Raw genomic sequence first — 18,571 nt, forward strand, 5'->3', positions numbered from 1 at the left:
TATGACATTATGCCAGCACTTATTAGATGAAGACTCACAGGCATTGTGGCCCCAGCGTCCTGAGCTGATCCTCCATGACCAGTAGTAGAGCCATCCCAGGGCCAGCAAGATGCACAGGCCCACCAGGAAGTTGCGGCCGGGTTTAATTCTCATCTCAGGCAAGCATACATGGCACACCCCCTATTGGTGCCTGATTGAAGAGGAGATAAAAGGGTTAGTCCTGTACTCATACACAGCTTGTCATAATTTAATACCATCCCCCAGAGACGCTGAACACATGAGACTCTACGCCAGTCAGCAGAAGTATCAAATTCCTCGACTGTTTTCGCAAGGATGATCCAAGTAACCTGACCTGGAACCAAAGTCATACCTATTCTGTGATCTTCTGTTCAAGGCTGGATTAGTTCAAGGCTCCAGGCACGCAATGTGGCAGTTTGTATTCGTTGCTATGTAATTAATTCCTTAATACTGCTCCAGTAACTTCCAATTAGGGAAGTTGTTATTAATTGGGACTTTGTCTTATTCACCGTATCCCCCAGAGTTAGATAAGTCCATACATAGCCTTCTCATCTCCGTGCGTGTCGTAACACTGTCTGACGCTCCCACCGCTAGCCTCACTTAGCACAGATCCTGGAGGTAACCGGCTCCATCTAGCCTACTGCTCCCAATAAGTGACAAAATAACGCCAACATTTTCTTAGTTGTGATTTGTATAGTCACAGCGTGTACAAATAACAAGGTCACATGAGACACAGCTATCTTCTAGCACTGCTACTCGGGCGGAGTGATTTGCTTACAGCACCTAAGAAGCCCCGTGGTGAGGAGCAGAGAGTTCGCCTGGAGTTTGCTCAGAGTTGGAGTAATAATCACTACGCCCAAGTAGCAGTGCTTCGCCTTCTGAGAATATAGTTCCCACTATGTATACAATTAGTAGATGGCTGTGTCTCATGTGACCTTGTTATTTGTACACGCTGTGACTATACAAATCACAACATGTAAATAGGAACATGTTGGTGTCACTTATTGGGAGCAGTAGGCTAGATGGAGCCGGTTACCTCCAGGATCTGTGCTAGGCTAAGCTAGCGGTGGGTGCGTCAGACTGAGTTACGACACACACGGCGATGAGAAGGGACTCGTCTAACTCTGGGGGATACGGGGAATAAGACAAAGTCCCAATAAGTCAGCATGTTCCTTTAAAACAACACTAAGTAACTTTTAGCTGCAGCTGTAGTTTCAATGAGACAACCTGTAGGGCACATGTGTCAAACTCAAGGCCCGTGGGCCAAATCCGACACCTAGCAAATTTTGATCCGGCCCGCATATCTGTTTAGGTTCACAATAGATTTTGCAGATTTTCTAGTTGTGCACCAAATCAAAAACGGTTTTTCAAACTGATATTATGCGACACTCAATGCAGAATATGGCTGATTTGCCGACTTTGAGACTCAGGAATGTGTGAGGCTGTGTGGCCTACTTGTAAAAATGTACTCATTGTTTTGGTTGATTTGCTAAACTCTATAATGGCAGTAGCTCAGTCTGTAGGGACTTGGGTTGGGAACCGTAGGGTCGCTGGTTCAAGTCCCAGTACGGACGGACCAAAGTACAGAGTGTGGATTGGTAGCTGGAGAGATACCAGTTCACCTCCTGAGCAAGGCACCATACCCCCCCAACCGCTCAGGGCGCTGGTCCAGCACTGGCAGCCCACTCACACTGACATCTCTCCATTTGTGCATGAATAGGTCCTGAGCATGCCTGTGTGTAGTGATTTCTAACAAAACAGAGTGTCAATTTTAATTTCCCCACTGAGGATCAATAAACAGTATAAATTATATTATTAAATTATTATATAGGACATGCAATAATAATACAGTCAAAGATATTTGCGTTTGATTAAATAAAAGCATGTCAATAAACTATACATGTCTGGCCCTTGATGTCATTCTCATTTTCCAGTGTGGCCCTTAGTGAAATTGAGTTTGACACTCCTGTTGTAGGGGGACCGAAGCTTTAACCCTTGTGTTGTCCTTCGGGTCCCATTGACCCGAAGGACAACACAAGGATTATGTGCTTCCGTTTACTTTGTTGAGAATTGCTCTCTAAAACCGGTTTCTTTTAAAGTAAGTAAGTAAAGTTTATTTCTAGAACACATTTAAACACAGTTTAAGCTGACCAAAATGCTGTACAAACAAGAACTAAGGTGCTGTATTAACCCTTGTTTAGAGAGCAATTCTCAACAAAGTAAATGGAAGTACATAATCCTTGTGTTGTCCTTCGGGTCACTGGGACCCGAAGGACAACACAAGGGTTAAAGCTCTGGAATGGTCCTTTTTCACATGTCGGAACTAAAGGAAGGCACTTCTATACTTTACAACACAGATAACCACTTTGCAAACCATGCTGCTGTATTTTGGTCAGTCAAAAGAAAAACAAATCCTTACATTGAAATAAAAAAAAAATATTTAAAAAAAAAATGAACCGGTTAAAAAATACATTCAAAGTTGTAAAACTGTATGGCATGCTTTGAAAATGAATTACCAAAAGTAAAGTGGACAGAAACTGTAGCAAAACATTTACAACTACTGGACTAGTCATTCAACTGAGGAGCTGCTCTACTTTGGGGCAGGTCAGTTAATGTGGAGCTAGTATTTTGAGCAAATTGCAGTAGTATAATGAGCCCTTGACCAGTGGCTTTAAAATAAACAAGTGTAAAAAGTAAATATCTTCACACCTTCACATGGATTTGCACTACGCATTTTCTGACTTACAGGCTTCTTTATTTAGTCACTTAAAAAAAAAATTTCAGTCATGTGATGACAAACAAATGGGACAAGGGAAGTAATATTTGAGGTGAAACCGAAAATTATAGGAAACATTAAAGATTCCTGTAATAAACATGACCTACCAACCATATACTCAGGTCTGCTGTTATTCAACTGAAAGCTCGACATGAAAACTTCCAGAGATATAAAGAAGTGTCTACCCTATGCCATCATTTAAAAATGGTTTAAGGACAACCAATCACCTAATCTGCATATATTTTTATTTTGGACAAAAAGTATTGAAAATGTGGATTACCTTGTTTGGTAGCTTTCCGATAATCACCCTAACCATAGTCTTGTGTTTTTGTTTTTGGGAAGAATTTAAGTGTCTTTAGCTGGGATGGGTGTCCAATTGAATATGGGTCAACATTGAGGACCTACATGGTTGGTCATTCTGGTTAACCAACTCACACTCCCTCATAAATAAATAAATGTAGAAATTAGTTTAAATTGAAAGGGGTTAGGTCAGAAAGTAATTGATTTTAGACAGAATACCCAGTAGGAAAGTTACATTTCAAAATCAGGAAATCCCCTCCTAGAAGCAAACGTGTAGGAATGCCTGACAATTCTAAGAGGCTGAAGTGGTCAGACCAGTTCGTCCATGACCAATTCCTACGGTAGACTATTAACGTTATAAAGTGGATGTGTCGTTATTTTTAATATCGATGAATATAAACACACTGATAAAAACTTAGAACGAAGGGGACAGAAGTGGAGACAGTGGGAATGTGCTTAACCACTAACGTTAGGTCAGGTAATTTATTTTACACTGAACTTTAAATTGAGTAGATACTTTTATGTGACGGGCTCTGTGTACTGAAAAAATAAAAACAATTAACAGTGAATGCAACGTTAGCGTAACAGTGAAAAACAAGGTGATATTATTGCAGCTAGCAGCTAACAGCTTATATTAAGCAGGGTTATGTTGGCTGCTGTCCCTAAAGTAATGGTAGCCTATTAGCGTTAACGTTAGCTGCCGTAATAGCCTCCGATAACGTTACTTCAGGCTGGCTAGTGGTGGCGAATGCAAAACGCGCGGCCCTAGCTACATGAATATGACAATAGGAATGTCAGGAACATTGGAATAATACAATAACAAATAGACAATACGCATGACTGGCTGGCAACGCTAGCAACCAAGCCATTCACAATCTCTTACCGCACGGATAACGTTACCATTATTTTTCAAGTTGACTTCAAATCCGTCGGTGCTTCCGTTGGCAACCAAATTACCGATATGCATTGGTCGACATTAGCGTTATGTGAAAACATCCCAATAGTCATAACTAGCTCTGCATGATATCAACACAGGGCACTGACTAAAACTGAGGGGAAGACCATTGGGGAAGACTCAGTGGACCCTCCCCCCCCGTCCGGTCTCACTGGGGATGCAACCCGATAGGTCCAAGCCCAACTCTGTACGGAGAGAACGTCACGCCAAACTTCAATGACAATTTTTTTTTAATGACGCCTACGCCTTGAAATAGAATGCAGAGAAGTATTTTTAAATCACAAAAGGAAAAAAAAAAAAAGACATAGGCTACAACTGGTTTTCTTTGTACAGCTCGTACACAGATATAGCCTACCAAAAACTTAAAGTAGGCCTAACTTTACATTCACTCAGCCCAACAGAGTGCATCCCCCTGTCACACAGAATACTCTCTCTAACCCCTAACCCTAATCAGCCACCAGGGAGGAGGCAACACAATGCGAACCCTCGGTCTAGACCAGGCGTCTTCAACATTTTTTTTTTTTTTAGCCAAGGACCCCTTAACTGAAAGAGAGACGGATCGGGGACCCCCTACCACATATATTGTATAAAATTGAGTTGCATATTCATCTGGTCCTACAATAACTTTAGGGCAACCTAAAGCATTTTTAGATACCTTTTTTGTATGGAATACTAAGCTATTTATATAGCCTAATAATTGTTGGCATGCTTTTATAAATCATGTTTTAATGTTAAACACACATGTGGAACAGTCAATCCTTTGGGATGAACTGTATCTGTGGAGGGCTACCTTAGTGACTACATTACCTATTGTCCAGTAAGCCTATTGTAATGGCAAAAATTACATTTAAGCATAATTCCTTATATTTTTATGTTTTATTTCTACTTAAATTTTCTCACAAATGCTGAAAGAGTTTCTCATTCCCACATGCAGATTTTGATTCTAACTTTGTGAGACGTCCAGTCTGGAACATGATGTGAGCACTGTTTGTCTGAACAGATAGGGGCTACAAGGTCGCCCTAAAACTCTCTAGTTTTCCCATGCCAGTTAAGATGTAACTGGGGGGGTGGAAAGTCGTACCGGGAGGAGGAGGCGAAATGGCTCCGAGATGTCTCTTGTGTTTTTTCTGATTGTCTTCATGTGTATCAAATTGCCTGTAAAAACTGTAGCGTCATACTAAGCCAAGTGCGTGTGTGCTGTCACTCTGAAGCTGCATAAAAGCCTGGTGTTCTGTTCACTCATTTGAGAAACTGACTCCACACTGGGCTGCGGCCTTTTGTGAAATCACGAGGATGGGAATCATGTGCGGGGCTCGGATAGGAGAGACTCCTCGGACTTGCGATCCGAGATCAAACGATCTTTGCCTCTACCTCGCCCAAAAAGCATTCAGAGAGAGAGGATCAGAAACCACGGAGGGCTCTACTGACCCAACACTGATCTATTAAGACGGAAGCAATTCCACGCAGCAGGGTAAGATCAAACTCTAATTTAAATTGAATTAAGAGTAATTTGAACTAATTTGTAGTAAACTTCCAGAAACAAATACTGACGTTGGAAACTGAAATAGGACAACCATTTTGGGGTTGTTTGTATAAATTTTGGGTGGTCCTTTAAATTTGGGTAATTACATTTGTGATCATTCTAGCAGTAATTCTGAGCCACAGATCTCTATCCACACGGGTGGGACTTTGTTTTATAGATTTTCGGGGGACAAATCTAATTAGATTTTGAAGTAAATCTAATAAACGTTTTTTCAGAAACTGTTAGGTGTTTTTGTGCGTGGGTTTTTCCGAAATAAGATAGAAACCTGGCCTTACAGTGACGATTGTAAGTAGGAAGATAGAAACCTGGCCTTACAGTGACGATTGTAAGTAGGATGGGTAACGGATCGAGCAGATCCAGGTCACACACTCCTATGGGACCCGTGGTGGATGAGATGGTAAATGGTGGTTCAGAATATCTAGAGTGTCTGCCGTATTGGTCAAAATATATATATTTTTGGTTTCCTTTAAATTCGGGCAAATTGAAAATGGTAAAACTAATGAAAAAAGACAAAATTAAGACAGAGGCAGGCAAAGAATGCAAAAACACAAATACACCAATAACCTCCTCATCAGTTCTAACCAAAGCCCATGTTCGGAGCTTTCTCTAAAAACCAGGAAGACGAGCTGGAGAAACGGAGGGACGAAGAGGACAAGGACTCAACTATTGGACAGGACCGACAACATCAGTCACACCTGCATCGGGTGGAAAGACCAACGAGTACGTGAGAAAACCATGTTTTAAGCGTTTGTCTGCATGTTACAACAGGCTGGTGGGCAACATATGGAGCGCGGACCCAAAAAGGCCGCTCCCACGAAGGACGTGGTCGAGCCAGAGAGGCCCAGGCGGGTACCGTGGGCAAAATAATGAGCCCAACGAACCAGACCAGTGTTGGTACTGCAAGGACTTTGGACATTGGGTATGTAACTGCCCGAAGAAAAAGCAAAAAACCTCAGACAGAGAACAACACCTGTCCCTCTGTTTGACTGAGTTCAAAAACTGATGAGGAAGGCAGTGACACACACACACACACACACACACACACACACACACACACACATACACACACACACACACACACCTTTGACAATGGAAAAACATGGAAGACGCTATTGGTAAAAATAAATATAATCATTAAAGTAATTTGTGTATTGTGATTAGGTTGTAATCAAAAGGGTGGAATGTAATGGCAAAAATTACATTTAAGCATAATTCCTTATATTTTTATGTTTTATTTCTACTTTAATTCTCTCACAAATGCTGAAAGAGTTTCTCATTCCCACATGCAGATTTTGATTCTAACTTTGTGAGACGTCCAGTCTGGAACATGATGTGAGCACTGTTTGTCTGAACAGATAGGGGCTACAAGGTCGCCCTAAAACTCTCTAGTTTTCCCATGCCAGTTAAGATGTAACTGGGGGGGGGGGTGAAAGTCGTACCGGGAGGAGGAGGCGAAATGGCTCCGAGATGTCTCTTGTGTTTTTTCTGATTGTCTTCATTTGTATCAGATTGCCTGTAAAAACTGTAGTGTCATAATAATCCAAGTGCGCGTGTGCTGTCACTCTGAAGATGCATAAAAGCCTGGTGTTCTTTTCACTCATTTGAGAAACTGACTCCACACTGGGCTGCGGCCTTTTGTGAAATCATGTTGCTCCTATTTGCAAATATATCTTAATAAAATACAAAAACCCAACTTGGTTCTAGTCTCAGTCTGTCTTATTTGTTTCAATTTACTAAACTCTGAAAACTTCCCCCCTGCTGCAAAGGAAACTTCCACCACACTATCAAGAGTGGGGATAAAAAATATTAACTGCGTGTCATCCCCCATCTCTCTCGCCCTTTCATGTCTATCCACTTTCAAATAAATGGAAAATCCCCCAAAAATAATAATAAAAAAAGAAAAAGATTTATTTGGAGGCCCCCCTGGAGTGACTGGTCTAGACTGTTTACCATGGGAGTCAGGACATCATCACGGTCTTCATCTTATCTTCACCTCCAGACACATAGAGCATCTCACATAGAGCTGCAGCCCAGCGTGGAAAAATTATCTTAAAATACCAAACCATCACAATACACACATATATTTCTTCGTGTTTATTGAACTGTTGGGTACATATCTACCACAGCTGATGCTGTTGCATGTTTTGAAACTTGATCAGGTACAGGACAGTCAGCTGATTAGGCTACAGAAATCATAAAGTGTTTCTAGTTAAAGAATTAAATATTGATAAAAAAAAAAAAGAGATGAAATCCAACAAATTTGAATGTTTTGTGTTTGAGTCTGAGATTTGCTTCACACTGCAGTGGTGGAATGTACAGTACATTTACTCTTACAAATTTAAAGTACAAATGTTGAGGTACTTGTACTTTATTTGAGTCTCATCTTTTGAGGCCACTTTCTACTTCTACTCCGCTACATTTCAGAGAGAAATATTGTACTTTTAACTCCACCACATTCATCTGACAGCTTTAGTTACTAGATACTTTACAAATTGAGATTTTTGCACCAAAAAAAGTAGTTTATCAAATCTGACGTTTATATTATAAATGAAACTAGCCAAAAATACAACGGCCTACAAGTCCAGCTGAAATGATTAGACCATTAAACACTTAGTTCATTGACAGAACTGTATGGATTGTTTCCAATTTCTAAAATGTGAGGGGTTTTCTGCATTGAGTACTTTTACTTTTAAAAGTGCACTATGAGTGCCTGCATGGTTTCAGCACGATTTCATTTTTGTCTCAAATCGAAGGCATCTCTCCTTGATCCGCTAGCTGCCTTCCCCCCCTGAATACACTGCGAAAAAGCCGGGTCTCGGGAGACAACACAGGGGTCGTAAACGTCAAACAAACACTTAGGGGCACAGGCTGTGCACCAAAATACAAAACAAAACCATCACCGACAAACCATCACCGACAAGTTGGTTGGGGGAGGGCGTGGGGGTTAGTGACAGTTAGGGCGCTGACACACCAGGCCGATTATCGGCCGTGGGACAGTCTGGCGAGGTCAGCGACTCAAATCTGTTCGGTGTGTCCCGTGCCGTCGTCCGTCTGGGGGGCTGTCGGCGTTCATTTTGGCCGACCTGACATGTTCGGTCGGCGGCAGGGAAGTCGGGACTCACCCGGAAATGACGAGCGGAATGAGGTGACTAGAGTCTCTCAAAATCTGACGAAAATCTTTTAAACTGACCTTTGTCGATCTGAAATGAAGACAGATTCAGCAACTGCACGGCCTATTTCTCGCTTAAAATGTTTTCAAAAACACGTTTCAGTGAACTATTTTAGTACAATATGAGATCGTATTCTGAACGGTCGCCATGTCAGTCTGGCTTTGAATTTCCGGAGAAAAAGACCCACGTGACTCGTTCGTCCTATCAGCTGCCGGTTTTTATTTCTTGGGCAACAACACAGAGTAGCGCCCATTGTTTGCGCCGCGTACTTCACTAGCGAAAGGATAGGGCTGGAGGGATGTTCCGTCACCGGCTGCCGTAAATTCCCAAAGAAGAAGAACAAGAAGATGTTGCGTAATTTCCGGTTTTCATTTCTTGGTCGACAATACAGAGTAGCGCCGCCTGCTGTTATCAAGACGTATTACCTACCATGCCCCCTACCATACACATGCCCTGTAGATAGGAGAGGAGAAAAAAAGCCACCAACAAAACCAGAACCAAACGGATTATAACAGTTTTCGATGCAAGACTCTAACTTGTAACGGAGTATTTTTTACATTGTGGTGTTAGTACTTTTAGTAAAGGATCTGAATACTTCTTCCACCACTTGAGTGTGTGATGGTGAACAGACAGGAGCGAGCCTATATGTTCCCACAGCCCTATGTTCCCACATTTCTAAGATTTTTTTCCAAAATTAGGCCCTATGTTCCCACTTTTTCATGAATGAATGAATCAGATTTTATGCCCATTTCTCCAAATTTGGTAGCCAATTACACCCAACCTATTATCCCCTAACGCTAACCCCCTAACCCTACTAGCCCTAACCCTGTGGGGACATAGGGCCTAATTTTAAGAAAAATCTTAGAAATGCGGGAACATAGGGCTGTGGGAACATAGGGCCTAATTTTCAGTGAAAAAAATCTTAGAAATGTGGGACCATTGGACTGTGGGAACGTAGGCCTGACGACAACAGACTGAACTTTTGGCTTCAGCAGCTGATCTTTAGTCAGTGTTTCTGTCCCCAGTAGAGACCTGCAGCGAACACAGAGTTCAATCAACTCGGTGTAGGTTCACTCAGGGTTAAGCGCGTGCACCACCACACAAAAGGCAGCATGAATGGAGCACTGATACCACGATTCACCATGGCAACAAGCAACAAAACTTGGTCGGCATACTTAACACCTCTGGAACTGGAAATACTCATGCAGGCGTACAGCGAATATGAACCTGTAATTCGCAAAAAGAGCAACACAGCTGCTGCAGCAAAAGAGAGAGAAATGGCGTGGGAGAAAATTGCTGCTCGGGTCAACGTATAAGTTCCAATATAGTGTTGTCATTTCATATTTAATTTACGCAATCATTTTAATTTATACTTTTTATTAATTCCCAGTGGGGAAATTACATTTTTTACACTGTTTGTTAGAACACATACTACACACAGGCCTGAAATACACACATATGCTCATATTTAATCACAAATATAACATTACTGGTAAAAACTGGTGGAATGGTATTGAACCTATAATCTATTTCATTTAGGTGCAATCCTGCGGGTGAAAAACACTTGTGGAAGCAGCTGAAAATTAAGTATAAGAACATAGTTCAAACAGGTAAGACTTAAGTGTAGTAGGATCATGACTGTACCTAATATGAATCAGATTTTAAATATGAGAGTAAATATTCACTGGCAACTGCTGTAGTTTATCCCCATGTCCTCTCGCCCATCCTCCTTTGTTAATGAAAAGGGCCCATTTAAATTAACATTTGACTTGTACTCAACCAACAGAAAGAAGGTAGAGGCCAGGAAAACATCACAGGACACAAGTGCCTTCATAAGATGTAACAGGCTTATATTTATCTTCTTTTATGCCTATATATATTTTAGAGATATATTATTCCCCCTTCATGGGTTTGTAATTTGTCCCAAAATATTATGATGTTATCATCATGTTACAGCAGAACTCCTTGACGCTGTAAGTAGACAACTAAATACTCCAGACATGATGCAAGTAGTTTAATGATGCAAGTAGTTTAAAGTCTAACGAAACAATGCTCATCTTCACAGGAGGAAACAGATGAAGAGGACACATTGTCTGCTGCCACAGAAAGGGATCCAGAGAGGCCTACAGAAGTAGGATGTCACCACTGTGTTACTGATAATCATCTCCATATTCACAATTCTTATCACTGCCGTGTGGTATCAACCCAGTATCACGTGTGACATGTTTGACTGGATATTCTACTTTTTAACAGAACAAGGCTGGGCAACAGGAGGAGGGTCCATCAACTTCGACAGCACAGATGAACACAGCGAGAGGTGCAGCAACTGCCAGAGGTTCTTTCTGTGGAAATAATGTTCATCTGTAGGATTTCTTTTTTAATGTCATGATTTTATGTATTCCCAGTTACCTGTGAAGGACCTGTAAAAAACGCAGAAAACCGACCTTGAAATGGTATTGTTGGACCAGTTAGACAAGTTAGAGGTGGGTTCATGGTCACAAGTGACTGGTGTTAATTATTGGAACAATATAAAAAAAAAAAACCTAACTGTTGCTTTTGTGTTTTTAGTAAATAAAGAATACAAAATAACATTTCAATTATTTGTCTTTATTTGGGTTGTGCTGGTGTTTTAGTAGAAGTGATTCCTGCATATAATGTCTCTGACCGCTCTTCCATCCTGGAAATCTGCAGGGCGGATGGGGTCCTCATCAGAGTCCTCTATATGTAGGGCAGGGCGTTGCTCTCCTATAATTGTGGCAATATTATGGAGAACAACACATGCCACAATACTGTCACAGGCCATTATTGGAACAATATTAAAAAAAAAAACTAACTGTTTCTTTTGTGTTTTTAGGAAATAAAGAATACAAAATAACATTTCAATTATATAATACTGTACAAAGCTTTAGGCTGCTTACCACGTTCCAGTCTGTTGTTCAGGGCAGACTCACGATATATCCACGAGTCATGCACAGACCAAGGCCATTTGGCCTCCACATTGGTTATAAGATATGCAGCATCACATATGATCTTGACAGTGCTAAGAATGACAGATGTTACTATTGTAGTAGTAGTTAGTATTGTGATGCAGTTTTTGACATTTTTGTGACAGCGGTCAATTTACCTGCACATTAATTCTGTGAATGGACTTCCTATTCACATAGTCAGCTTCATTTTCTGAAGGAGCAGTGATTGGAATGTGTGTGCCATCAATGCAGCCAATCACATTGGGAAATCCTAAAAGAAATTCAAATTACTTATACCATTCTGATCTTGCAGCACCATGTCATTATCCAAATTATAATTAATAATTATTCATTGTAATGGTTTTACATAATTTACCTGCAATCCTGTGGAACTCTTCTTTAATGTCTCTCACTGGTTTGTGTCCAGGGAACACTACAAACACGTTTAAAAAATGTTTCAGAGCGAGGCACACTTTTCTGACGGCTGTGCATACAGTGGCTTTACTAATATGCTCCGCATCACCGATGTTGTAAAGAAAACTGCCGTTTGCAAAAAAAACGTAACACGACACAAAGAATCTGCTGGGATGTAAGAGATTGATGTCACGTGGTGACGTTAGTTTTTGGCAGGTCAAAACTGCGTTAAAATGTGAGAGGGAGGAGACTGAGAGAACCTTGAGGTTTCTTGAAGAAAACCTGCTCCCGACCAGGTTAGGTTCACAGGCTCAGTAACCATAGTAACTGACTCGGAGGTTAAGTTAGCTCTCTTTCTGAAAACGGGCTGGAGTTACCCCTCTCTCTCAGGTTTGATTAACCTCTCTTTCTGAAACAGAAAACCCAGAGTTTCCCTCATCTCAGGGTTAACAAACTCAGAGTTTTCACTAAACCTGCTTTCTGAAACGGGCCCCAGTGGTGTCAAACTCACTTTCACTAAGGGCCACACTGGAAAATAAGAATCACATCAAAGTAGGATGTCACCACTGTGTTACTGATAGTCATCTCCATATTCACAATTCTTATCACTGCCGTGTGGTATCAATCCAGTATCACGTGTGACATGTTTGACTGGATATTCTACTTTTTAACAGAACAAGGCTGGGCAACAGGAGGAAGGTCCATCAACTTCGACAGCACAGATGAACACAGCGAGAGGTGCAGCAACTGCCAGAGGTTCTTTCTGTGGAAATAATGTTCAACTGTATGATTTCTTTTTTAATGTCATGATTTTATGTATTCCCAGTTACCTGTGAAGGACCTGTAAAAAATGCAGAAAACCAACCTTAAAATGGTATTGTTGAACCAGTTAGACAAGTTAAAGGTGGGTTCATGGTCACAAGTGACTGGTGTTAATTATTGGAACAATATGAAAAAAAAAAAACCTAACTGTTGCTTTTGTGTTTTTAGTAAATAAAGAATACAAAATAACATTTCAATTATTTGTCTTTATTTGGGTTGTGCTTGTGTTTTAGTAGAAGTGATTCCTGCATATAATGTCTCTGACCGCTCTTCCATCCTGGAAATCTGCAGGGTGGATGGGGTCCTCATCAGAGTCCTCTATATGTAGGGCAGGGCGTTGCTCTCCTATAATTGTGGCAATATTATGGAGAACAACACATGCCACAATACTGTCACAGGCCCTCAGGGTTACCTTGAGGTGGTGTATGCACTGGAAACAAGCTGTCAGTAGGCCTATGGTCATCTCCACCCGGGCTCTAGTCCTGCATTGGGCCACATTGAAGATGCGTTGGGGACCTGGCTCCAGGTCAGGGTAAGGGGTGAGCAGAATGGGCTGGCATGGGTAACCCAAGGTGGAGGGTGGAGGTGTGGCCTTGATCAACTGCCACTTTGCTCGTTTGAAAGCCATGATGTCTCTCTCTCATGGGTGGGCCAAAGCAGAGAAAGGGGAGGTAACCTTGCTCCTTATGACCTCATAAGGAGAAGATTCCAGATCGGCCCATCTGAGCTTTCATTTTCTCAAAGGCAGAGCAGGATACCCAGGGCTCGGTTTACACCTATCGCCATTTCTAGCCACTGGGGGACCATAGGCAGGCTGGGGGAATGTATATTAATGTTAAAAAACCTCATAAAGTGAAATTTTCATGCCATGGGATCTTTAAGGAAGGAGACAGGTGAATAATACTGTACAAAGCTTTAGGCTGCTTACCAAGTTCCAGTCTGTTGTTCAGGGCAGACTCACGATATATCCACGAGTCATGCACAGACCAAGGCCATTTGGCCTCCACGTTGGTTATAAGATATGCAGCATCACATATGATCTTGACAGTGCAGAGAATGACAGATGTTACTTGCAGTATTGTGATGCAGTTTTTGACATTTTTGTGACAGCGGTCAATTTACCTGCACATTAATGCTGTGAATGGACTGTGTGCCATCAATGCAGCCAATCACATTGGGAAATCCTAAAAGAAATTCAAATTACTTATACCATTCTAATCTTGCAGTACCATGTCATTATCCGAATTATAATTAATAATTATTCACTGTAAGCAGGGTGCGAACTACGGGGGAGCTAGGGGGAGCTCGGCTCCCCTTAATAAGACATGGGCTCCCCTGAAAACGTGATTTGTGAAATTTTGGGGGGTCTCTAAAAATATTGACAATGTGTCATTTTGACGTGCAATTTCAGTTTTGTGTAATGTGATCATCGTGAATTAAGCGACTTTGAGTCCATGAAAAGCGCTATATAAATTCAATTTATTATTATTATTATTAATTATAATGTGTAAAACTGCAAAAATATAATTCATGCGTGATGGTGATTTAAACCCAATTCACTTCAATAAAGAAAACTATACATGTTATTCTTGTTATGAGCATCAAGGCGTGGCGGCGCTGCGGTGCAAATCCAACTCATGTTTAGTAGGCTACATGTTAACTCAAAGATTGTAGAAAAATATAAACATTGGAGGCCATTAATCGGTGCACAAGTCCTTGAAATCCATTCGGCAGTAAGCATCATATAGCCATGGCAAAAAGAAAACAAGGCAGTTTAATTAATTTTGGTTTTACTAAGAAACTGTGTAGCGATGACGTTAATAGCACGACTAATTCACCTGCTGCAAGCCCTGTTAGCACACCTCCCACCGGGGTGACAACGCAAGAAGAAGCTGAAGAAATAATGTCCTCTCTGGCTGAAGTTGATCCTAACCACTCTCGCTCCTCTCTCCCGTTAAATTGGAACAGCCAGCAGTGGAGAGACTGGAAGAGCCCATATACATGGCTGTTAGTTAAGGATGGAAGCTTGGGGTGCGTCGCTATGGTCTAATTGAATGGAGGAATTCTGGTATTCTTCTTATTGTTTATATATTTGTGGGTGGCTGTTTGCCCTATCTATTCCTGTCGATAAAGTATGATAGGGTAAATCCTGTATAGTGCATACACTTGTAGCTGTTATGTATCTTTGTAAGTCATTGTAAGTTGCAAGCGCGACCCCGCATGGAAAAAAATTGGGCTCCCCCGAAGGCCACGGTATAGTTCGAACACTGAGTGTAAGGGTTTTACATCATTCACCTGCAATCCTGTGGAACTCTTCTTTAATGGTTCTCACTGGTTTGTGTCCAGGGAACACTACAAACACGTTTAAAAAATGTTTCAGACAGCTGTGCATACAGTGGCTTTACCAATATGCTCTGCATCGCCAATGTTGTAAAGGAAACTGCCGTTTGCAAAGAAACGTAATGCGACAAAGAATCTGCTGGGATGCAAGAGCATGTCCACGATGGATGATATTAGGGATGTGAGGACAGATAAGGTTATGCACATATCTGATAGACTGTAAAGAAAAACGATACCGCTCAAATAGGTAGTTATCTGGAAATGAAAATGCATCTATAGTCTGGGCCTCAATATCATCTCCCGACGAATGTTTAACTCCCTGCGAAGTAATACAGCTTCTTCATCAACAGGATCCTCGACAAAAGGACATGCCATGTTCGAGAAAAAAAAAACTTTAGTCGATAACGTTACTTAACGGAGTTAATGAAACAATTCTATTTTATTGATGCAGATGACAAAACTGCGCAAAAATGCACCTGATACAGAGGAAATGAAAGCGTGCTGTGTGAGAGGGAGGAGACTGAGAGAAACTTAAGGTTTCTTTAAGAAAACCTGCTCCCGACCAGGTTAGGTTCACAGGCTCAGTAACCATAGTAACTGACTCGGAGGTTAAGTTACCTCTCTTTCTGAAAACGGGCTGGAGTTACCCCTCTCTCTCAGGTTTGATTAACCTCTCTTTCTGAAACAGAAAACCCAGAGTTTCCCTCATCTCAGGGTTAACAAACTCAGAGTTTTCACTAAACCTGCTTTCACTAAGGGCCACACTGTGGTGAGTAGCGGAAGATAGAGGACCCAAATGCGGGGAGAGGCAGGCAGGCAGGAGAAGTTTTGAACTCGAGGATTTAATATAACAAAAAACAGCAGTACAGAGACTGGAAAACTTACAAGGCCACTGTAATGGAAGTTTCTTGTGGCAGCAGGGGTAAAGGTTTTCAAAGTTTAGTAACGTGAAACAGATAGACACTTGAAACTAAACCAAGTTAGGTTTTTTGTATTTTATTAAAATATATATATATATTTGCAAATATAGGAGCAACATGATTTCACAAAAGGCCGCAGCCCAGTGTGGAGTCAGTCCCTCAAATGAGTGAGCACAACACTAGGCTTATATGCATCTTCAGAGTGACAGCACACACACACACATTTGGATTATTATGACGCTACAGTTTTTACATGCAATCTGATACACATGAAGACAATCGAAAAACACAGGAGACATCTCGGTGCCATTTCGCCTCCTCCTCCGTGTACAACTTTCACCCCCCCAATTAAATCTCAAACTGGCATGGGAAAACAGATAGAGATAGTTTTAGGGTGACCTCGTAGCCCCTATCTGTACAGACAGTGCTCACATTATGTTCCAGACTTTGTGAATCAGATTTCTACATGTGGAAATGAGATAAACTCTTTCAGCATTTGTGAGAGAATTAAAGTACAAATAAAACATAAAGAATATAAGGAATTATGCTTAAATGTAATTTTTCCCATTACACCACACAGGGAGGAATCAAAAACAGCGACAACAGGCTACAAAATGCTGAACGGACCAGGGAACAAACAGACACAAACTGACGGGAAAAACGCAAGCAGGAACAAAACGATCTGACAAGAGACAAAGGGAACACAGAGGATACAGATACATGAGGTAATGAACAAACGAGGGACAGGTGATACAGCAGGTGAAACACATCAGGGCGGGGCAATACAATCAGACAAGGCGGGAAAACACAGGAAGTAGAACTAGACGAGACAAGACAGAAAACCAGACTTTCACAATAAAACAGGAAACAAACCGGAATACACAATACAAACAAGAATAGAAATAGAACAAAATACAAGGCACAATACCAAACCATAACACACTGGAAAATAAGAATCACATCCAGGGCCAGACATGTATCATTTATTTCATTGAAAAAGTAAAATGTCTTAGTATGGGATTATTTTTGTGCCTTTAATTCCCAGCAAAACTTCTCAATTATCATCCAAAAAACACTAGCTCAAGCAAAAAAAGTGTCACCTCAAAGGTAAAACTTAAAACTTAGTTTACTTAGTTGTAAACTATTGGTCTTATATTTGTTTGATATTATGTCCTTTTGTTTACAGTTCAATTCAATTTTATTTATAGTATCAAATCATAACAAGAGTTATCTCGAGACACTTTACAGATAGAGTAAGTCTAGACCACACTCTATAAATTCCAAAACCCCAACAATTACAGTAATTCCCTCAAGAGCAAGCATTAGCAGTGGCTATTGCGACAGTGGCAAGGAAAAACTCCCTTTTAGGAAGAAACCTCGGCAGACACAGACTCTTGGTAGGCGGTGTCTGACGGGGCCGGTTGGGGGTGTGATGAACAGTGGCAAATAATAGTCACAATAAAGATAATGGATCAGTGACTTTGAAGGTCATCGTAAAAGTTCATGTCATAGCAGGGCACATCGTGTCATACTGAGTAGTGCAGTCTCCTATACCGGATCCTGACTACTCTGTGCGAGAATCGCAGAGCTAGAAGAAACATAAGGACTCCGGGGAGTAAACTCCCCAGAGCTAGGTTAGTAACAAGCATTTCTGGGACAGGATGCATACAAAAGGAAGCAAGTTAAAACAGAGATGAGAGCGCAGCTCAGTGTGTCATAGGAAGGAAGGAACTTCCCCGGCAGTCTAGAATTATAATAGCATAACTAAGAGAGGCAGGTTAAAGAGAGGTGCCTGGTCGGGCTAGAACTCTCCCCAACCGGATTGGGCTGTACTGGCCTGACTCCCTCTACTCTCGCTATATTATTGATTATATGATAAATAAAACTGAAGAGGAGCAGATGGGCCGGTTAGGCGGACACTGCAACTCCTCACTCCTTAACTATAAGCTTTATCAAAGAGGAGGGTTTTCTGTTTACTCTTAAATGTGGTGACGGTGTCTGCCCCTCGAACCCAAATTGGGAGCTGGTTCCACAGGAGCCGAGCCGAGCCTGATAGCTGAAGGCTCTGGCTCCCAGTCTACTTTTAGAGACTCTAGGAACCACAAGTAGCTCTGCATTAGTAGTAGTAGTGCTCTACTAGGACAATAAGGTACTAAGAGCTCTTCTAGGTATGATGGTGCTTGACCATTTAGAGCTTTGTAGGTCAGGAGGAGGATTTTAAATTTGATCCTAGATTTCACAGGAAGCCAATGCAGAGAAGCTAATACAGGAGAAATATGATCTCTTCTCTTAGTTCTCGTCAGAACACGTGCTGCAGCATTTTGGATCAGCTGGAGAGTCTTAAGGG

The 18,571-nt window shown here is 41.4% G+C and overlaps 1 protein-coding gene and 1 long non-coding RNA gene across 4 annotated transcripts in view; both read right to left on the reverse strand.

The window, feature by feature from the left end:
• st3gal3a (ST3 beta-galactoside alpha-2,3-sialyltransferase 3a) overlaps positions 1-4,207 on the reverse strand; it is a 56,237-nt gene extending 52,030 nt beyond the window's left edge. The window contains exons 1-2 of one of the 3 annotated variants that reach the window (XM_039811619.1): positions 3,995-4,206; positions 39-190 (exon numbers count right to left, since the gene is read on the reverse strand). In XM_039811619.1, coding sequence (XP_039667553.1) covers positions 39-153 — 115 coding nt within the window. In that variant the 5' untranslated portion in view covers positions 154-190; positions 3,995-4,206. Of the gene's footprint in view, positions 1-38; positions 191-3,977 lie in introns of all 3 variants that reach the window. The other 2 variants (XM_039811618.1, XM_039811620.1) reach the window with 2 other exon arrangements.
• A 9,518-nt stretch (positions 4,208-13,725) lies between these two features.
• LOC120565173 lies at positions 13,726-14,202 on the reverse strand. The gene is made up of 3 exons (XR_005640197.1): positions 14,087-14,202; positions 13,893-14,004; positions 13,726-13,778 (listed from the first exon to the last, which is right to left on the reverse strand). It is a non-coding gene; the product is annotated as an uncharacterized LOC120565173 (long non-coding RNA).
• Positions 14,203-18,571: the final 4,369 nt, after the last annotated feature.

This window comes from Perca fluviatilis, chromosome 9, assembly GCF_010015445.1.
Source record: "Perca fluviatilis chromosome 9, GENO_Pfluv_1.0, whole genome shotgun sequence".
Lineage (NCBI taxonomy): Eukaryota > Metazoa > Chordata > Actinopteri > Perciformes > Percidae > Perca > Perca fluviatilis.